At 40.1% G+C, this 23,439-nt stretch overlaps 1 protein-coding gene across 2 annotated transcripts in view; it reads right to left on the bottom strand.

Moving 5' to 3' along the window:
* PIK3CD (phosphatidylinositol-4,5-bisphosphate 3-kinase catalytic subunit delta) overlaps nucleotides 1–23,439 on the bottom strand; it is a 912,023-nt gene that overhangs the window by 51,672 nt on the left and 836,912 nt on the right. For both annotated transcript variants that reach the window (XM_044063126.1, XR_006363658.1), the window contains exons 22-23: nucleotides 17,315–17,438; nucleotides 2,922–3,067 (exon numbers count right to left, since the gene is read on the bottom strand). In XM_044063126.1, coding sequence (XP_043919061.1) covers nucleotides 2,922–3,067; nucleotides 17,315–17,438 — 270 coding nt within the window. The remainder of the gene's footprint in view (nucleotides 1–2,921; nucleotides 3,068–17,314; nucleotides 17,439–23,439) is intronic.

Below are 23,439 nucleotides of genomic sequence, written 5' to 3'. Positions count from 1 at the left end.
GTAATTACACAACCATCATTTGCTGACTCATTTCCAAGAAACAGGTTTCTTTGAAACATTTCCTCAGAATCCTGCACACATTCTCTGGTCTCGATATTTGTTTTCTCCTTCATTTCTTTCACTAGCCCATCATCACCTTCTCTCTTCATCTGCTTCCCTGTTTCTCTGCGCCACTTCTGTGTCTGGAACAGAAACAGGAAGTGCTCTTCCAAAATGGCTGCCACTCACAACAATGATGAGTAGGATAGGTTTCTTGATGCCTTGAGTACATTTCATCTAGTACCAGAAATACCCTCATCAGGTATCCACTGAAAAGAGGCCACTAGCCTATTAGGATTAACCTGGTCAAGACAAGATAAACAAATAATGATAATGACGTATTTAAGTGTGCGACTATATCATACGGTAGTTTAGTACTGAGATGCTAATGAACTTTAGCCTCTATTCTAGGGTTTACTTGTTTCAATTTTTAATTACAAACTGTCTTGCTCTGAACAAGTTGCTGAACCAGACAATGCTTCTAGCTTGCTCCTTAAAAGTGTCATACTGCACCTATCTGGTTAATAAATGATTATAACAAAAATACTGGCACTGTAACGAAGACCTTGTTACACTGAAACTACAACAACAGTAGTGTCCATAAGTCCATTTGTAGACTAATTGCTAAACCCACAAACCAATAATCATTCTTGAGAGTGTGTGTGTGTGTGTGTGTAAAAGTACAGCGTCACACTCCCGTTTGTACATATTTTGGTCATAAGTGATTTTGGTGTAGTGTGATGTGAGACCATGAGGTAAAACATTATGCCATGCACACCTGATTTGTGACAACATCTTATAAAAAAGTGAACCCTGGAAAATGCTACTATGATTGAGCCCAAGAATCTGCTTCATAATAATAATAATAATAATAATAATAATAATAATAATAATAATTATTATTATAAAGAAAGATGCATTTTATTTCTAGGTATGTTAACAAAGGAATATCAATCACAACTAAATAATGCAGTAGACAATCATTTGTTTTTACTCTTATCAACCACTCTACAATATACATTATCAGATGAAAGACTAAAATCTAGCTTTATTTTTTTTTGCTTCTCTGCTTCTTAAGCAGATAATTGAACTGATTCATGGACATTCTCCACTCACAGCCTATGTACTTTCATGCACAGTATGAATTGAAATATGACTTAATTAGATCATCAATAATGACCATAAGGAATAAATAACAGTAATATGTGTTCTAGGAAAATCCGCGGTGGTGGTGCTGCGGTAGCGTTGTCGCCTCACAGTTAGACGTTGTCCTGTTTGATTCTCAGCTAGAGTGTCTTCTGTGTGGAGACATGCGTGAATGGGCGTACCTTCGTTGAAGGTTGTGTGTCAGAGCTGGCAACTCGGCACATAAAAATCTACTGCCAATCATTAGCGGACTGGAGTTCCGCTGTGGCGGCCCCTAATTGGGAAAAACCGAAAGACACAACATTATGTGTTCTAGGAAAGTGTATAATTAACAGGTGTACCATTGGTATGAAGGTTTAAATAAACACTTGTTACACAGAATACAATACAAAATATTTAATGAGAGACAACATGAGGGAGTACATTGAGCTAGGCTTAATGACAGCAACAAAAGCAAAACGGATAGCTTATTATAGTAAGAATGACAGTTTCATTAGGACCCTAGAGATGGAGTATTGTACAGATTAAGTTAATTATTCTGCCATAGATGGGTTAGACTAAACCTCCAATCTATACATTTAACCACATTTCTAGTCTGGTAAGCAGTGAGCATTTATTAATAATTATATTTTATTAATTTATTTATTTAAATTTGTTTACTGAGGTATAAATTAAGCAATGACCAATTACTGGCTCAGCCTGGGATACAGCATAATTTAACAAAACGGTATACAACTAACAATGGTTTACATTTATTAGTACACATAGACAATCTGTGAAAAATATATATACATAGAAGCTCTAACAAATGAAATATATTTACAGTTACATAACTGGAACAGAAAAGGGAGAATAGAGTTAAGGCAGGAGAAGTAGAAGTGGTGGAAATGTGGCTAGTAGCTGCTAGAATAATAAAACTAATAGAGACACATAAGATAAAAAGGGGAGATTAGATTATCTGTAGTGGGTTTAGATTATCTGTAGCGGGTTTAGATCAGTAATGGTGTGGTAAGCTGAATCACAGTTTAGGATGAGTGACTTAATCAGGTGGATCAGATGTTTGGGAGGCAAAGGTACTACTAGTTGGCGATATTGGTTTATGTGACACATTCTTTATATGGACATTTGTATGCATACTGTTTTAATAAATACTGTTTGAATTATGGCCTGAACAGGAAGTGCTTTATCAGTTAAATCAGGAGAAAGTGACATGGGCAACATCCAGATACAGAATGATATACAGCTAGCAGGAAAGTTAATAATGTAGGTGCAAACAGTGAACAGCAGTATCTGCAAGTGTGTCATGTTCTTCTGTTTGTCATTGTGTTTTTCTTCATGTCAGACCTCTCAACCAATCAGGGACAAATTTGAACAGAATCAGGGAAAAGTCAAGACAAAATCAGGGACAATCAGTCTCACTTTTAAAATATTAGTGCTATTAAGTTGAAACATTGAGAGAACCGGAGCATATGAATTAATACACCTTTTCTGAAGTAAAAGAAGTGTATAACTCTTAATTATTGTCATTATTCGTTAAGCGTAATTCACCACCTTTCTGCCCAAAGTCAGCAGTTTTAGGAGGGATTCAGAGGGACAGAGCAAAAATTTGAGTCAAAATCAGGGACGTCCCTGAAAATTAGGGACAGTTGAGAGGTATGCGTTCATGTTCAGATTAAAACATTAACAGGCACACATGCTTGTAGCTGCAACTGCAGCTCTGTAACCAGAGTCCTTACCTTTCAAATTTTTCACTGTTGTTGTTTTTTCCTTGCTGCATCACATGAACAAAATCGTAGGTTAAGATGAAAGGTACACGCTCCCTTTTGATGCCAAATTTCTCCTTAAAATTTCCAAGGAAATGCCCAAAGTCTATGTGGAATAGCTGTAGTAAAAATAAGCAGACAGCACTGAGTTTTTTTTAGCAAAAGAATGTGCATCATGTTTTTGTGTTTCCAGCATTGTGTAATGTTATGTCATACTTTACATTTTGATTAAAACATAAATTAAGGATGACCACCTTGGAAACAAACAGAATCCCACAGCTCCTTTATGTGAGGTCACTACAGGGAGACAACTGGACCTGACTTTTGGAAAACAGATGTTAATTTCAAATAGCTGTAGATGTTTGTTGTTTCTCAATAATGGAGTGCCTTTTATATTTTTGGATGTATTTTGTAATGAAACAAACTTCATGACATCTCTTGATTTTAGTTTGCAGATTATAGGTGAGTCAATATGCTTAGACAGACATAAGAAATGAAAGAAAGAAAGCCAAACCCTGCTTTACTTATCAGCCTTGTGTGGAACATGTTCAGTTTTGGAGTTCTTACAGGAACAAGGAATTGGCAGGATTCATACACATCCAAGAACATTGACAAAGGGAGAATGACAAATGACCAGTACATGATTTGGCAAAACACAGTTAACCAAATCCATTCTGCCAAATTGCCCAGTAAATGAAATTACCTCTATGGGGAAATATATCCTATGCTGATGTTATGCAACTTCAGAATAGATTATATTTACTTGGGGGGGGGGGGGGGGTCTTCACTTACACTTGTAGAGAGTCATGAGTTTCCTTATTGCGCAGAAGTTATTAACAAAAACACAGTTCACTGAAATGGATTTGATAAATTGCATTTTGCTGACTAGTGTTTTGATCATTTGTAGTGGACCTAAGTAACAAGTTATAGGGATTATATAATGTCAGTGGTGCAAGAGGTAGAACACCCACCTTTGGTGGAGAAGGCTGTGGATGCCATTCCTGCACTAGGTATATTAATAGCTGACACAGTTGTGTAGCATAATGGGGGTGCTGCATTCCTGAGTGTGTCATGCTTTGGATGAGATGTTAAACTGAGGCCCCATATGCTTGAGCTGGTGGTAGCTCAGCTGGATGTAAAAGATCCCATGGGACTTACTGAAAAGAGTACGGCAGTTCCCTGAGTATTATAAATAGCACCCCAGATGTCCTCTGAAAAGAGGCCTTTAGCCTACTGGAAATAACCTAGTCAACAAAGGATAAATAAATAAAATATAGGACAGTTGATGGCCAGGCAGGAATATGACATAAATCTTGAACTATCTCAAAGGCATAACTGAGTTAAGGACATTCTTAGTAATGATAAAGCAGAAATAGGTCGGACCACAAAAGGTCTCCTTTGAAGTAAAAATAAAACCTTGACCCCCAGTTCTACCGGGAATATTCAGGAACTATTCTAAGGCTAACCTCCTGCTATTAAGTGACAACCTGGTATAATTTTAAGCCCCCATAAACCCTGAGAACACTTCTGCCTGTGCAGAACTGTTCACAGAAACCCTGTACAACCATGTTAATAGCTGCACAGAGGCAGCTGTACCCATCAGGAAAAAGTACAGAACTAACTCAAAAAACAAGCCATCCTGGTTGAATTACAAAATCAATTGGCTGTATAAAAGGAGGAAGAAAATCATGGCAGAAATTAGGAGGTGCAGCACCCAGAAGGATAAAAGCACTCTCATTAAACTAAACAACTCAGAGGACAAATGAAGTACACCAAAGCCAAATTTTAGGTACGTTTGGCCTCCCAGGCCAAGGACAACCACAAGGCATTTTTTAGCTATGTCCACAACCTCAAAGCAATACACAATTGTGTGCAGAGCTCATTGTAAATGGAGCCACCTACACTGAGCTGGAAGATATCACAAACCTTCTGGCTGATAAATTCAGCTCCATGTTTACCCCTCTCTCCCCCTCAACCTTCCCTCAGGAAATACCATTTAATATAGCTCCCCCTGATTTCATTATGGATCATCTCTTTAACGCTCTCTCTAAGGCTCAGAACACTGCATCAATGGGCCCAGACTATATCTCAGGATGCCTTCTAAATAGCATGAAACATGACCTATCAGGGGCTCTGGAATTACTATTTAACTGTAGCCTCCAAACAGGCTTCATGCCTCATGAATGGGGAAAGGCAACAGTCATCCATCTGCAAAAAGGTGGGCCATCTACAGACCCTGGAAACTACAGACCCATAAGTCTCACTAGTCTTATATGTAAAGCCATGGAAATAATTATTATGGAGATGATCAATAGAGATATAGTAAACCTCCAGACACTGGCCCCAACCCAGTTTGATTTTGTCAAGGGCAAATCATGCCTACTCAACCAGGTGGACTTCTTTGAGAAGGTCACCAAAGCAATGAATGAGGGCAAAATCATTCACACTGCCTACCTTGACCTGGCCAAGGCATTTGACACAGTACCCCACTTGGGCATTGTTGACAAACTCAAGAGGTTAGGTATAAACCCATATGTCATCCAGTGAATAGTCAACTGGCTCACAGACAGGATCCAGGAAGTTATAATTGGGAAGTCCACCTCTACAAAGAATCCAGTCACAAGTGGAATCCCTCATGGATCAGTCCTTGGACTGCTCCTTTTTGGCATTTACTTCTCAGAAGTGAAGGCCACTGTCAGTGGTCTCTGGCTGACTAAATTTGCAGATGATTGTAAATTAGGAGCGGTAACTGAATCTCACACTGACACAAATGTTCTTCAGGAGGGACTGACAGAGCAATAACTGGTGTCAGAGCCATGGACTACAACTGAATGCCAAGAAATGTATAATAGTATCCTTTGGGAAGTCATCCATCCCTGGTTCATAGGTTAGTACTAGGCTAACTGCCCTTGCGAGCCATTGTAAGCCTAGCTAGTTATCCCTTGTGAGATTCAAACCCTGCACCTTGTGTTTGTAAGGCAAACACCTTAACCATTAGGCCACCCTCCCAACTATAACATTGACAGCACACCCCTTAGAGTTAACCCAGTAGCCAGGGACTAAGGGACACATAGATAGTAATCTAGCCTTTGATCATCATGTGTCTACAGTGGTGAGGAAATCATTCTATATTGCTCAATTTATAAACAAATGTATGGCATCTAAGTCCAAGGAAGTCATTGTTCCAATGTATTCAGCATTCATCAGACCTATCATTGAGTACAATGCCCCCTTTGGTATGTACCTAACCAGGCATATCCAACAACTGGAAGGTCCACAGAGGCTCCTCACTAAAAGAATACAGGATGTAAGTAATATGTTCTATGCATAACATCTCAAGGCCTTGTCCCTGTATTCTGTCTCCTACAGACTTTTGAGGAGAGATCTATGCCTGGCATACAGGACATTATCAGACCCCACTCTGATGGACCTCCTGCATATCCACAAAACAAACAGTGCCAGAATTACCTGTTCTAAAGACTTAAACCCTGTCTGTGATATAAATAGGACCTGATGGAGAGATAGGTATGTATCCCAGAAACTACCCCATCTGTGGAACAGGCTCCCCATCCATGTGAAGCAGAGCTCCTCCCTAACCCAATTCAAGTACAACATGGACAACTGGATGAGAAACCAGAAATTCATCCCTGGTTTGGCACCTATGTCTCTAATGGACACAGGTAACCTGTAAATGGTTCATCTCCCAGGCCCATGCTTACAATTATCAAGGATATCAGAACTTGTCAGAGAATTGGGATGCAAGGCTAGGGTTAAAAAGACCCTTGTGGTAGTTAACCTAGTAAACAACTATGAACCTATAAGAATAGAAATCTGGAAGAGGATAGGTTACATGGTGAGACAAGAAGCATTTATTCATATGAAGGGTGGTGGATACATGAAACAGACTTTGAGTAGAAGTGGAGGGATACAGACAGTGAAAGGAAGTCAAGAATGCATGGTACAGCATACACAAATGCTATCAGAAGGAATGAAAGTTGAGACTGAAGCCAGAAACAAAGTAGGAGGACTTTGTAACTGGAAAGAACAGAAGAAGCTAGATCATCTTAGTGATTAACAGTTGTTGGCAAGGTCATAATACATAATATCTGTATGGTATAATGGTTAAAGTAATTACCTCACAGACACAAGGTATAGAGTTTGAGTCTCACCCTTAAAAAAGAAGTCATCTAGGCTTAAAATAGCTCACAAGGGCAGTTAACCTAGTACTTAACTATGAACCTATTCTATTGAAGCTGAACCACCTCTCTTGCTACATGATTGGTGAGTGAGTACTGACCATTCATGCCCATCAATGTCACCGTCCTCCTGTAGTACCTGCGTCACTAATTGGACTGGAGTCACCTGTGTCATAATCAGGGCTGTCTCCCTCCATGCCACAGAGCCTAGTGGAGCCGGCATGCCTTAAACATAGCAGGCCGGGCTACTACTAAAGAGAAATTATAATGTTTCTGGCAACATGCAGTGTTCCAGTCCTCGTTGCTATCATGGAAATATGGATTTCTGGCATTCATTAACAAAGACTTTCCAATACCAAAATCCTCACTTTTCTGAACATGGCCAGCCTTATGTGCTAATAACAGAAGAAAAAACAAAAGACGAAAACTGCAGCACCATTAAAAATGTTGAGAAGTGAGATGGCACTACTACACAGAACAGGGTAGGAACAGGTATCCAAACATTTAAGCCAAAAATACATTCAACAGGATTTTTATATCAGTAAAATATTCAACATTGTAGGTACTGGAAAGTGAACATGACTCATTTTTGTCACAACTGCTGGGGAATACTAGTAAAGGAATGCGTTTTGTTTTCTTGGCTGCTTGAAATTCCGTTGACAAAGCAACCTTTTGTTAACAGACACTGTAACCCTCTTTGGTATGGATTGTCTTCAGGGAATAAGGAAGGAGTCCCTCTTGGTTGAAATTTTAAACTTTAAGCAGCTAGGCATATATGATATATGAAATTAGCCACAGGTTAGGGAATGAAATGGGTATATCATGCATGGTGGAATACGCAGAAGAAAATTTCCTTAACGAGTGAAAAAGTGTAAGAAAATCAGGCTCATGTTACGTCCAGCAGAGGATAGGAAAGACATTAATACCCAGAGGAAAATATTCTTTAATTCAAAATTACTGTTTGTACTCATGTTTTGTTCATTCTGAGCCTGGATTGTGACTGAAAGGGGTATTTGGACCAACCCACTTACCTGGTAAATAAATTAAAACAAACAAACAATGAAAACTATTTAAGTGAAATATGTAACATACCCTTTCTCACAATGTGTTATATGGTTTGTACGAACTCTTGGATTGCTAAAGACAGTAAAACAAGTTATTTCAATTGCTTGCCATTTAAGGTCACATAAGATATAATGGTGCTTTTGCACTATTAGGTTTATTTATATTTACTTTTGTCCTTAAACTCCTCTAGCAATCAGATCTAACATTGCCACTTATGTCACATTTCTTCCCCTTTCCTGCCGGCTCCCACAGTAATGTGTGTGTGTGTGTGTGTGTGTGTGTGTGTGTGTGTGTGTGTGTGTGTGTGTGTGTGTGTGTGTGTGTGTGTATGTGTTTGCGCGTGTGTGAGCATTAGCATGTGTGTATACCCCCCTGCATAACAGTGTTTGGAGACATCCGGAAATGTCAGGAGTTTCGAAAACATTCAACATTCACAGAATGTCAGATTCATTGTTTAGCATTTTCGGTGTTTTCATTATTCAAAAGTGCATGTTCCGACCTATAGGGTTGGCTATATGACAAGTCGCACATGTTATTTGTGACGATGAAAGGTAAACTGAAAAAAACACCATGTAACACCACACACACTGTCACTCTTTGTGGAGTCCCAAACACTAAGCCCCTAAGGCAAGCAAACACACTTCCCTGGACTCTCGTCATAGGGGACTCCATTGTAAGCTATACTGATACCCCTCAAACCAGGCTGAACAAGGAGAACATAACTGTTAGTTGCTTATCTGGAGCCAGAATCTCACAAATCATGCATGACTCAAGTCATTACACCACAGGTATCAGTATGATTCCATCATAGTTCATGTAGGTGTAAATGACTTGAGATGTACCTACCTGGACTATATGAAGAGAGACATTATGGAGCTTTCAGATTATGTGTTTCAGGATGGTATCAGTCTAACACTGAGTAGCATATAACCATCACCAAGGATGATACCACAATATTAGCAAAAAAAATGACTAATTCTGACAACTGGTTGCCTTTCTAGTGTCATTCTAAGGCAATCATGTATTTGTCAGTTTGGAAGGACATGGTTAACAGATCACAATGCTTTGCTGAGGATGGTCTGCACCTCTCCCCTCTAGGCTTTCAAATACTGGCTAAATCTTTATCCACCCTCATATGGTCTTTTTTAGTCAATGTCAGATTGACAAACCTACTGGCATGGGTCTATATTATATAGAAGAAATTTCAAAATCTCGAACGCTTACATGAGCAAAAATGCAGGTAATCGAAATCGCTATTGTGGGGGGCTGTTTCCCTCACACCCCCTGCTAAATATATATTCGAACTCCGAGATCACACTACAGTGAGGAAAGGGCAAATTTTGTGATCTTCACTGTACTGTGATCTCACAATAGCGATTATGAAGAACAGCATTTTTGACATCTAAGCCGTTCGAGATTTTGATTTTTTGTTGATCTAATAGGGACCCACTAACATAGCAAAATCAACTCAACTGAACCTCAAGGTACTACTGCTCAATGCCAGGAACATAAACAAAAAAACTACACTCCCTCGAAGCCCTCCTCACACTCGAGAATACAGACATCTGTGCTATTGCCAAGACATGCTTTAAAGAGGCAAAGAGTACCCCAGAGACAAGGGATAAAGGAGGTGGTGTCTCAATATACATCAGTAACAAGTGTACTTAGAGAGTAGTCAAACAGGATGCTATGCTGGAGTCCTTCCACATGCAGATCTTAGACAAAGTCCTGTACTGTATCCTTAGCCAGCTACAGGTCACCCTCCATGTTCCAAAAAGTCACACTGCATACTTGAATCTACTGGAGACACCTGCCATCCAACCTAACACCCTACTCATGGGAGACTTTAATTACCTTTTTATAGACTAGGAATCCTACACAGCCTCAAATCTACATGCACAGAGATTTCTGGACTTTGTGAATACAAACACCTTTGATAAAACAGTGAATAGACCCACTAGATGAATACAAACACCTCTGACCAAAAAGGGAATACACCCACTAGAGGCTCCAACATATTGAAGCGCGTGCCTCCAAATATGGGAGAATGCTGCATCCCTCTAATGTCTCATCCTCCCTGCTAAGGTCTGACCATAAAGCTGTCTCGTTCAAAATCAAAATCAGCTGTGTAACCCCATTAAAACAATAACAGTTAGGAACTATTCCAAAGCAATTACCTTTAATTAAGTGATGGATTGCAAAAATTCAATGCCCCCCCCAAACCCAGACAACACAGCAGCCTGTGCTGAATTGCTGTCAGAAATTCTGCACAATGATGTGTAGAGAGAGGGAGAGGGCCTAATAGTTAAGGTGTTTGCCTTACAAACACAAGGTGCAGCGTTTGAGTCTCACAAGGGATAATTGGCTAGGCTTAAAATGGCTAGCAAGGGCAGTTAGCCTAGCACTAATCTATGAACCTATGAACCTATGTCAATGGCTGCATAGAGGCTGCTGTCTGAACCAGAAGTAAGCCCAGGACTAGATCTAGAAACAAACCACCTGGGTGGCATCTCAAATTAAACAGACTACACAACAAAAGGTAAAAAAAAAATTATGGCAAAAATCAGGAAAGGTAATTCCCATAAAGATAAAAGCTCTCTCATCAAAGTAAGTAGGAAAGTAAGAGGGCTAATTAGTCAAACAAAGTGAACTTTGAGATTAAGATAGCCTCCCAGGTAAAAGATAACCATAAGGCCTTCTACAGCTATGTCAGAAACCCCAAGGGCAGCACACAGCAATATGCTGAATTGTTGGTTAATGGTGCCCCATTCACTGAGCCTGGCTATACAGAGAACCTCTTAGCAGACAGATTCAGTTCCAGCTTTACCCCCTTCTCACCCTCAACTAACCCCTCAAAAATACTTTCAAACATAACCCCTCCAACTATAACTAGGGAGCATGTATTGGGTTTGCTCACTAAAGCTAAGAATGCAGCCACAATGGGCCCCAATAACATCCCAGAATGCCTCCTAAATTGTCTAAAATGTGACTTATCAGGATCCCTGAAGTCGTTATTTAACTACATTCATAAAACAGGCTTAGTACCACATAACTGGAGGACTGTAACAGTCATTCACCTTCATAAGGGAGGACCTTCAACAGATCCTGGAAACTACAGACCCAATTAGTCTGACTAGCCTTATTTGCAAAGCCATGAAAATAATTATCATGGAAGTGATCAACAAGGACATAGGAGACCTCCAAACACTGGATCCTTCCCAGTTTAGCTTTGTCAAAGGAAGATCTTGCTTACTGAATATTGTGGACTTCTTTGAAAAGGACACTGGCAATGGATGAGGGGAAAACGGTGCATGCTGCCTACCTAGATCTGGCTAAAGCATTTCATGCAATACCCCACTTGGGCATTGTCAACAAACCTCCAGAACTAGGTATAAACCCCTTTATAACACACTGGATAGCTAACTCATAGGTTCATATGTTCATTGGAGGTTACTAGGCTAATGGCCATAGGGCCTTTACAAGCCTAACCATATAAAAACCGGAGTACCCTTATTGACCATAGTTCAGTGGCCATTCTTAACAGAGCAATTTTGTGATTAGCACCAATTGCTCCTGTCCATGAAGGACACAGGAGCCACCCCCAGGGTGAATTTATTGTCAGCCATCCATTTGTCAAGAGTGGGTTTAAATAAGGTCATTGAGGAGCTCTGCTTCACATGAATTAAGAGTTTATTCCAGAGGAGTGGCCATCTCTGGGAGGTATATCTGTCTCTGCAACATGTTCTGTTAATGTCACAGGCTAGGTTGAGATCCCTGGATTGAGTTATTCTTATCCCATTTAATTTGTGGATGTGCAACATTTCCATTGGGGCAGAGTGCAAGACTGCTCTGCAGATCAGGAAGAGATTGCCTCTCAGCAGCCTGTATGATAAAGAGTACAGTGACAGGGCTTTCAATCTTTCCATGTGTGTCATGTTTTGGAGGCCCTGGATTCTCTTAGTTAGAAACCTCTGTGATATTTCCAGTGGCTGCAGGTGTCTACTGGGATACATACAGAAGGGAGCATTGTACTCAGTTAGTAGTTTGATAAAGCTTGAGTACAGTGGAGTTATAACTTCTCCCCAGTCTTGGATGTGATGCCCTTATTTATGAGCTGAGCAATGTAGAATGCTTTCTTACCACTACTGACACAGGGTGATCAAAGTTTAAGTTGCTATTAACCTGTGTTCCCAAGTCACATACCACTGGGTTTGAGCTTAGAGGGGTGCCATCTAGATCATAATTAGCAGGGGCTACTTCTTTCCAAAGGGGATAATGAGGGATTGTTTGCATTAAGTTTTAGTTCGTAGGGTCGGCACCAATCATTTGTTTGTGTCAGCCCTTTCTGTAATATGTTAACATCATTGGGGACTCAGTGATTGCACCTAGTTTACTGTCATCTGCAAACTTGGTAAGCCACAGGGCATCTACATTCACCTGGGCTTCAGAGAAATATATTCCAAACAGCAGAGGGCCCAGCCCAGATCCTTGTGGTATGCCAATGGTAATTGGTCTACTGGTGGAGGTGGACTCCCCAACTTTGACAGTGTGCATTCTGTCTGTAAGCCAGTTGGCTACCCATCTATTAATGTATAGGTTAGCCTCCAGCTGAGAGAGTTTCTCTATGATACCTGAATGGAGGATTGTGTCAAAGGCCTTGGCTAAATCAAGAAAGGCGGTATATACTGTTTTGCCCTCATCCAGGGCTTGGGTGACATTCTCAATGAAGTCCACCAGGTTTAATAAGCAAGATCTACCCTTGACTAAGCTAAACTGGGTTGGGTCAAGAGTTTAAAGGTCACCTATATTGTTGTGGATAAGGTCTATGATGATTCTTTCCATGGTCTTGCAGATAAGGCTGGTCAGGCTTATGGGTCCATATTTCCCAGGTTCAGATGATGGACCCCCTTTGTGTAAGGGGATCACTGTTGCTGTTCTCCACTCTGCCGGGACAAAGCTGGTTTTCGGGTCAAAGTTAAAGAGAGCGCTGAGTGGTTCTGCTAGGTCTTGTTTTACATTGTTTAGTAAGCATCCTGGGATGTCATCTGGTCCCATGGACACTTTGTAGTATGGCCGACGGGGACAGGGGGGTGAAGTTATTGCCACATCTGCCAGCTAGCAGGTTGGCGATATCCTCAGGTTCAGTGTGAATGGTACCGTCTACTATAAGCTCGGCACACAGCTGGAGATTCCCATTTAGGTTTCAAATGTTGCTAAAGAATGTCTTGTGATTTTCTTTAGCTGAGGATGCAGACTTAACAAGATATCTGATTTGCTTGTTCAAGCTGTAGAGGATATTTTTCATCTGTTGAGTAAGCTCTCTCCTGTTCTTAGATATCAGTTTCTTTCCTTTATTGTATAACTTATTTATACTTATACCCACCAGGGTGGCTTGTTTTTACGGGAAGACCTAGTTTTGTTATTGTTAAGTACAGCCGAGTCAATGCATTTGTGTAAGTGGCTATATAGCTGGGTCACTGATAAAACCCAGGAGGTTAGAACTGGGAGGTTAGAATTGGTGATGCCACCTCTACAAAGTGGATGGTCACCAGTGGACTCCCCACATGGCTCTGTGCAGGGTTCACTCCTCTTTGGCATCTACTTCTAGGATGTCAAAGTCAATGTCAAAGGCTTTGGCTGACCAAGTTCTTAGATGATTACAAACTGGGAGCAGTAATTTAATCCTCCCAAGATAAGAACACCGTTCAGGATGGTCTAATACAGACAAATGCTTGGTGCCAAAACCATGGCTTAAAACTCAGTAGCAAGAAATGCATTATAGTACCTTTTAGGAAGTCGATCACCCCAGGTAACTGTGTCATCAATAAAACACTCTTAAAAGTTGATTAACTAGTCAGGGATCCTGAGAACTTATGTAGATAGTAATCTAGTCTTCAACCAACATGTGTCCAAGGTCATACAAAATCCTATGTTGCTCAACTTACAAACAAGGGTATGGCATCTAGGTCCAGAGAGGCCATCATACCGGTTCTATATTAGAACCGCGAAAGTCCTATTCACAGAATACGTAAACACTGACACATATTACGCAAACTGTGAATACACCGAATGCCCTAAACTGCGAAATTCAAAAACTTGAACCGTCATAGTTGTCCAACCCCACCACCCGCTACATACTACCTACCCAAACAAAATAAATAAACCACATACATACACTAACCAAAACCCTACTTCTAACCATAAACTAAACCCTACTTCTAACCCTAAACTAAATCTTGCATATACTACCAAATATGCACTTACCTTAACCCGCACCCTAACCCTAAGGTCCATAACTATCGCACACTTATCCTAAGAAGCTATACCCAAACAAAATAAATAATCCACACACATACGCTTAACAAAACCCTACTTCTAACCCTACACTAAACCTCACATACATTACCATCTAAGCACTTAGCTTAACCCACACCCTAACCATAAGGTCCATAACTATCGCACACTTACCTTACGGAGCTATACTGCAGAAGGGCCAACCATGACGATTCGACATTTTGGATTTCACGCTTCAGGACGATCAGTGTTTTCATGGTTCGATGAATACGTGTTGACGTTTCCATATTCCAGTATGTGGACCTTCGCGGTTGTAATTGGGAACCCATGATAACACTATGCTCGGCCCTCATAAGACCCATTATAGAGTATAATGCTCCCTTCGGTATGTACCTGACCAGACACATGCAGCAACTAAAGCATCCACAAAGGTTCTTTACAAAAAGAATACAAGGATTAAACACAATGTCCTACCTTTATTGCTTGAAACCCCTAAAAAATACCTAAATTTTGCATGCAACATAAATAGGATGTGTTGGAGAGACAGATATGTTACTCAAAAATTCCCATTCTCTGGAACTGGCTCCCCATCCATGTGAAACAGAGTTCCTTCACATCTGTTTTTAAGTGCAACTTGGGCCAATTGATGGGTAATTGGAAATTCACCCTGGTCTGGCTCCTATTTCTCTGATGGACAGAGGCAGTCTCTACTTGTATAAATCAAATTTGTGGGTCACATTTGAGTTGCATGGCTAGGCTTATAAAGGCCCTACTAGACACCTATGAACTTATAAACCTATGATACCCCAAAAGCATACAGAAAATAGGAAAAAGGGGGGTTGATGGCGCTGTATCATGACATATGCCTGTCACATCTATTTGGTATTCTTTTTTTTTTCTGAGCCAGTGGTGGGAGTCAAAGTGGTTCTGTTTTTAAACTTTTTTCTTTTTAAACTTTTAGTTATTGACTTCTTCCCTCCCCTTGTCTTTAGATTAATTTTAAGATTGTCTGAATACAACATTTGCTTCTTCTCCAGCAAAGTCCTATGGTAAGTCTTCTCCAAAACAATCTACATTACCTTGGTGACAATTTTTCAGTGTTTGGTACAAAATTATTTGAATCCCTCTCAGCTGATCTCGTCTTTTTTCAGTACAAATAATGCTGCTCAAAGTTTAGAGAACTTCTCTTAGAATGATCTCCATGCCACCTCTTTCATCACACTGGGGTTATCTAATCCCAGCCTCCCACCTTTTTCACTTTTGACTAGGTTATTTCTCCTGTATTCTTAAGACATGTTGATTTAACTTGTAACATTTAACCAACAATATTACATGGGCGTGAATCTATCTTGCACCTAATTTTTTGTAATTGTTATAGTTCTTACTGCAATTATTTTGTATTGCATATGACAACCATGGTTGCATTGCATTTTAATTGCATAATTATATATATCCTAGTGGAGTCATTTGTCTTACTTGCCTTTTTCAATTAATGCATGTACAGGCAATACCTGAAATTGGCTCTTTGTGATCAGTGAATAATCCGATTTAAGAAATCTAAAGAAAAAGGTCAGGCAATCACAGCTATCATTTGCTAGTATAAACTAACTCTCAAAACGAGTACACAATGTTTTCAAATGCTGGGTTAGCTGCATGTTCCCACACATATGATTCTTGCTTATTCTGCAAGCATTACATCATTCTCCCAACTACAAATAGGTAATCCCTTGGTGCTAGCCCCTGGCTTTTACCAGGGGCTGCTCCTGTGGCAGGAACTGTCACATCTGCCTTATGTAGAAGGAGAGCTACTCAATGGCTGGCCAGTCTAACCTCCTTCTGTCTGCCCCTATGGCCTTGATACACTAGTTGAGTACAGTTTTCAAGCAGTACAGTCCAGCACCTTGCCATCGTACCAGTGGGCAGAACTTCGCATTATTAAACTGTTAAACTTTCTAAACATGACAGTTAAACAAATTTCAAAGCACAGAGCAGATTTCACGGATCAATAGAAAAAGGCTTTTAAAGTATTTTATGAACATCAACTTTAAAAATTGTCTGCTCCTTTTATCAGGTGATGTTCCATTCTTAAAGCACTGTATGGCCCTTTTGGGTGAAAGCACATGCAACCAGTTAAAGTTTTGAATGGAAATGTCATACTTCTCACTACACATACTGTCTACAAAGGGCTCCTATTCTAACCTCTAAGAAATGTATCAGATCTCCAATTGCCCCAAATCACTGTCTGTTTAACTGACTTGCTCAATATTATATAGTATGCAAATGAATGTGGACAGATTCAAAGCCTGTACCCTTGGCACAGGAAGCATATCATTATCAAATCCTAGCCTTATTCCTCTGCCTTAATTACCAGACCAGGCTGTATTGTCAAAGCCATTACATTTAAATAATAATTATCAGATGCATTTTAACTCCAAAAGTAGTTTGTGTTGCACACCTTTTAAATACCCATTTTTATATAAAAGGTTAATCTGTCTTCACTGCTCAATATATGTCTGTGCTACTTAACCACTTGTGAAACAAGGGATCCTATTGACTATTCATGGAGACAAGGCTAAAGGTTTATTTCTTTTTGTTGATGTTTTGTGAGAAAAAAATCAGTTGACCAGTTCAGAAATATTCTGATAATAGATGTCATTGTTTGCTGCACAGCTCAGTGGTCACTGTGGAACTAAAAGTAATGCATGCAATCCCATCCCAGTACAAATACTGTCTACCATATAATAAGGTACCTGTGTTTTATTGCCTGCTATCATTATAAAACTACTGTATGTCATACAATCGATTCCATACCTGGCCAGTTTCCTTGATCATAATGTTATCATTGTGCCGATCTCCAATTCCGAGGACATAAGTAGCTACACAGTAGCCAGCGCAAGACAGAGTGAACTCTTCGATCGCTTTTTCCAGTGCGTCTCTGTAAAAAGATGTACAGTTAGTCCAGAATTAAAGATTTACATTCCACTCTATGCATTTTCAGGCCAATCGGTCTTCTTTTTAGCTGTGACTGCCACTTCTGATTACAGAATGTCTTTTCTTGCATTACATATTCTGCTGTTATTGTATGACCTTACATGGTTCCATACTAACCATATTTTACTGCTCTCAGATGACAAAATCAGTACACACAGCTCTACCTACGTAAGTTCTAATACAGTCTGGTATTGTTATCCCATGGGGACGGTGGTGTTTTTGTTGATGCATTTACTCTGTTAGTGAGACAGGACCAGGAAGCGGTACAGCATTTACCATAATAATAAAAGAAAAAGCTAGCAGATGTTCATGGGATTCATAGCATATCATATGCTTGGCTTCAAAAGACAAAATTCTCTCTTGGAAGCAGTATGACTCTGCAGTGGGATATTTTGATCTCTCTCTGGTCCTGAATAGCACATTAGGTCTCTAGAAAAAGCTTGTTTAGGGGTCTAGGGACTCAGCAGGGGGCAACAAGAGCAGGTGATGGTCAGCTGTGGGTGGAGAGAAGCAAGAAATGATTATATAACTAAGTGTGCTCAGTTTAATTAATACACCTCTGATTAAGATATAAACATATTTCATTTTTGTTAAATGCATAATTCAGCAATTATATGAGCATATGCCAGATTAGGGTCTATATTATATTCTCGAAAGCCGACAATATTGAAACTGATATTGTCAACACGAGAATAGCAAAATCGCACAGCATCGAGCGTGTAAACGGAAATCTCCATAAGGGGAGATTTCTATTTACTGCAATGTAGTGCGGTCCCAGAGTTGGTATATTTAAGTAGCCGGGGGTGTGGGGGGTGCAGGGGGGCTTGCCCCCCTACTTAAACCCATTAGGGTACTTTTTTTTTTTTTTTAATAAGTTCGATGTTTGAAGACATTGACCATATGGTGTCGACCATATGGTGTTCAATGTTTTCAACCATCGATCATATAATATAGACCCGCCAGATTATTCAGTGCGGCCAACATACAAGTAATTTATACAGAAATGCAGATGTATAAGGGCTATTGAACTGAATATATATTATGATTTTTTATTTTGTTTTACATTTTATTTGGAACAAAAACTAGTTTATAGATTATAAATATTCATACATTTTAAATGTCAGTTAAGTGCTACATTTTAAATCATTCATTATACTGACTTACAGAACAGGTTATTTTTAAGTGTTGCATTTTAATTGTATTTCAAAATCATTTAGCTACATTTTCCTAATGGATTAAGGATATAAGAAGTTAAAATTTTTAACATTATCAGCTATTTAGTTTTGACTTTATTTTAGCATGTCTTTGCTCTATAAGCCTGCTAACGTTTATGTGAAGCTTTTGCTTTAACTGCCTTTTTTAATAAATGTGCTGTTAAGGATTGTGCAGTGTTTCGGGGAGATTCAAGAAGGTACCATGACATTTCTCTGATTTGGCAACCACCCTAGCACGGTGCTGCATGGTTTTCTACCACAAAGCTGTGCTGAATGCTAATGAGGTATTTGGGGAGGGCATATACTAAGTAGTCTTGTATTTTCTCCCTGGAACTGTCTCCAGGAAGGCATCTACATGACTGAGTGATTTAAGAAACTGCTCGGCCGTGTAGATCAGCAAGGCACTTCCCACCCCTTTGAGATACTGAACATTACCAAAAGGCCATGTTCAACTGCTTACCATGAATGTGGTATGAAGACCAGGGGGTAAGAGGGAACCAGTAGGCCAACAGTGATTACACTTAAAGTGCTGTAATGACATCGACAGCACAGAGGTGAGAGGGGAGTGAGGGGGACCACTAGACCACAGGGAATACTCTGAAAAGGATATACTATAGCAGCACCAACTGCAGTGTGCAGACTGGGGGGTTGTAGGATACACTAGGCACCAGGGCATACTCTGAAAAGGATATACTATAGCAGCACCAACTGCAGTGTGCGGACTGGGGGGTTGTAGGATACACTAGGCACCAGGGCATACTCTGAAAAGGATATAATATAGCAGCACTAACTGCAGTGTGCAGACTGGGGGGTTGTAGGATACGCTAGGCACCAGGGCATACTCTGAAAAGGATATACTATAGCAGCACCAACTGCAGTGTGCGGACTGGGGGGTTGTAGGATACACTAGACCCCAGGGAATACTCTGAAAAAGAAGTGCCATAGCAGCACCAACAGTAATATGTGGGCTGGGGATTTCTGGATACACTAAACCACTAGGAATAATCAAAGAGTACAGTGCCTTAATGATAGTGACAGTACAATGGTGATTGGGGGTTGGGAGAATAACTTGAAACTAGTCATTATGCTTAAAGTGCTATAAGGGCACTAACAATAGTACAGGGATCAGGGTGGAGGATACACTAGACCACCAGGTATTACTGTTAAAGTGCTGTAAAGGCAGCAACAGTAGCATGGAGATCAGGGTGGGGTATACACTAGACCACCAGGTATTACTGTTAAAGTGCTGTAAATGCAGCAACAATAGTATGGAGATCAGGGTGGGGGATACACTAGCGAATGTATCCACTTGCAATTTAGAGACATGTTAGCTGTGATGAGATAAGACCTCATTATTGAGTAATTTGTATGTTTCTGAATTCCATTTACAATCACGATGTGCAGATCTGCACAAACACACACACACACACACACACACACACACACACACACACACACACACACACACACACACACACACACCATAGTTCCCTTGTACCCTGTTCAGCTGCATCATTAGATACGTGTTGTGATGACACTTCAACTATTGGGGGGAGGGCAGAAAAGTCAGGGGCAGGTATGGGAACTGTGGTGTGTGTGTGTGTGTGTGTGTGTGTGTGTGTGTGTGTGTGTGTGTGTGTGTGTGTGTGTGTGTGTATGTGTGTGTGTTTCTGTGCAGATCTGCATGTTGTACTTATAAATGGAATTCAGAAACATATAATTTAGTCAATAATGAAGTATTGCCTCATCATGGCTAACATGTCTCTGAATTTCAAATGGTTCCATTGTGGTATAAGGCCTGTTTTTTAACACAAACCATACGCCTCATGCTAGGAACTCTAATGAATTGTGACTACTCTGAAGTCAATAAGATAAATATGAGGAAAAGTAAGTGATAGGATACCTGCAGCGTGAGGAAAATTTGGAACACAGAAAGAACCACCTGTAGTAATACCTTGTTCTTATCATTGCTGTATACCACATATGATACAGTATTTGTTAAAGCATTATCATTAAGTTAACACCTGCAGTGGGTAATGCATGACATCTGAAATACCTGGAACTCCACCATATGTTTATATAGGGGCAGCATAAGGTTTGAGAAAAATAATACTGATTCACAGTACAGAAAAAAACTCAAAGATTTCCTATACTGTGGGATGCCCTGAAAGAAGACAGTGTTGTTGAATGGATATAATTATCATGTTTATGTCTACAAAATAAATTAATGATGTCAAATAAAACTGTCATAAAGAATGGGGGTGTGGGAGTAGACCTAAAGATGATTTCACGCTGAAATGTAGAACACTGGAACTGAATGAACTATCATGTTTATTATATGAAGTACATAATTTAATTTGTTGCACAAATCATAACACGTGACACTGTTTTATGCATACATTTGAAATGTCACACATTTTTATAGTTTTATGTTACTATTTTTTACCTAAGAAAAGCCATTATGGCACAAGTGGATTTCCTCAGGGGCAGCCTGGGTGCTCTGTCCGTCTAAAGCTACTTACTCAGAGTCATGCAGTAGCCAAGTGGATACTGAGGGTATCAAACCCAAGACTTTTAGCCCTCTGTGCTGAAATACTAGACAGATTTCATAGACAGATGGTTTTGGTGGATTGGCTCAAGACATATTTGCCATTAAGGAGCCTGATACTCCAGATTCCAGTTTGGATCTTGCGGATGCCCATGTTGATATCCACTTCCTTCTTGAAGGTATGGACTGATGGGGTGAGTTTAAGTGGGAGGGTGAGTTTATTCCACAGGTGTAGAAATCTTTGAGATACTAAATCCTCATGTTTCATGGTAAAGGTTGCTATCAGTTTGTACTCAGGTTGAATGTTTTCTTGTATTCAGGTCACAGGATGGTAGCATTCTAAGCAAAGGGTTTCAAATAGTAAAGGGTCCTTCAGCACTGGTGTAGGTACCCTCTAAGAAGGTGATAAGATACAAAAGAGAGGAGGGTGGCCTAATGATTAAGATGTTTGTCTTACAAACACACGGTGCAGGGTTTGAGTCTCACAAGGGATAATCGGGATCTGCCGATCATGCCTCCTAAACACTTTGCACCCAGGTGGCTGCCCCCTTCGCCCCACCCTAGCTATGCCTCTGTAACCAGACAACTTTGGAATGCAGAGTAGATGCTTATGCCATTTGTCTGTGAATGCACCTCCATAGGGAAGTAAATCTTTGCTGGAATAGGGGATGGCATAAGGTAGCTGGATACTATGATGTAGCCAGAGGAAAGGGACTACTATGCCACAAGGGAGGGGAGTTAAGTGGCTTCCATGTGGTACACTGGAAAGGAGACCACAGGGGTGGACAGAAGAGCAGTGTTAACTGGAGACAGCAGGACAGATACATACAGATGGAAATCCTGAAATATTTCATTTTTAGTATACTGACCAGTTAAATGTCTTAAATCCATTATTTCAAATTGTGAAATGTAATGCCAGGTTAGATGGCTTATTTCATCACCACATAAGGCAATGCACACTGTATGTGTGTATCTTGGAGTTGTTTCTAATTATCTGGAGGGGGTATGCATAGCTGGAGAAAGAGCTAGTAGTTAGAAAACTTTGAAACAAGCCATTTTGTATGTTGTGAGTTTGGCAATTCAGGGTTTGATAGGTTTGTACCATTACTCACCATGCTAGCACTATCACAGTGTTGTGGCTTCAGCTGTCATGCTGTTCTTCAAGTCCATGGCACAAAGAAACCACTGGGTAACCTGACAGTGTATATCCATGCAGGTGACACACAGCCCAGTGCATTACATTTTTTTATGTTTCTCCAGATCTTTTGTGAGTGCATTTTATGACTTACTAATGACACCACACTTTCTGCAGCATAAGTATGAAAATTCATCCACACTGACACTAGTCGGAAAACAGATTAGTGTATCAATTTTAAGATCACAACATTTAGGCTGTCCACTGTTTGGGTATGGAAAACAATGACACCTCCTGGCCTCATCAATAATTTGCATTCTATTTTTAGCAGTGTTGCATGCACATTGCATGCAACTTTGTAATTATTTATGTAATGTACTAATATATGCTGAAGCCGATACTGATCAGCACAGAGCCCCTTTGCAATAAAGCTGCCAGGAACAACTCTAGTATGTATTGCACAAAATTCTGTTCCAACAGACAGATACTGTAGAAATGTTTTGTTACTATTGCTCTTAAAAGAAATTATCCATATTTAGTGGTCGTTTTGTTGATAAGTACCGGCAGATGTAAGATGCCTACATAAGCATGCAAACTGTTTAATCAGCTCAACTTGAGAAACCTTTCAGCCATTAAACAAAACAGGAAGCAGGGTAACATGCATATACACACACATACACGTAAACACACACACACATACCACACACACACACACACACACACACACACACACACACACACACACACACACACACACACACACACACACACACAGCATATTGACTCATTGGAGACTGTTATTTCAGTGCTGTTTATTTACAGTGCAAGCTAGATGAAGCTAAAAGGTCTTTTCAACCAAAGAAAACAGAAGGACACTGTTCAGGTCACTTACAGACCAGCTGAAGTCTGTCAGAAACCCAGTCAGAACAGGTAGTTCTACTGTGTGGTTTTGCAGCTCAGAATAGGCTGTCTGTAGTTTCCTCAACTTAAACCAGGGCTGGATCCAGCAAAAGGCAACTTAGGCAGCTGGCTAGGACATGGTGCTGGC

The sequence above is a fragment of the Protopterus annectens genome, chromosome 2.part1 (genome assembly GCF_019279795.1).
Source record: "Protopterus annectens isolate FY-2018-M chromosome 2.part1, PAN1.0, whole genome shotgun sequence".
Classification (NCBI taxonomy): domain Eukaryota; kingdom Metazoa; phylum Chordata; order Ceratodontiformes; family Protopteridae; genus Protopterus; species Protopterus annectens.
This window is presented reverse-complemented; position numbering and strand designations above follow the sequence as displayed.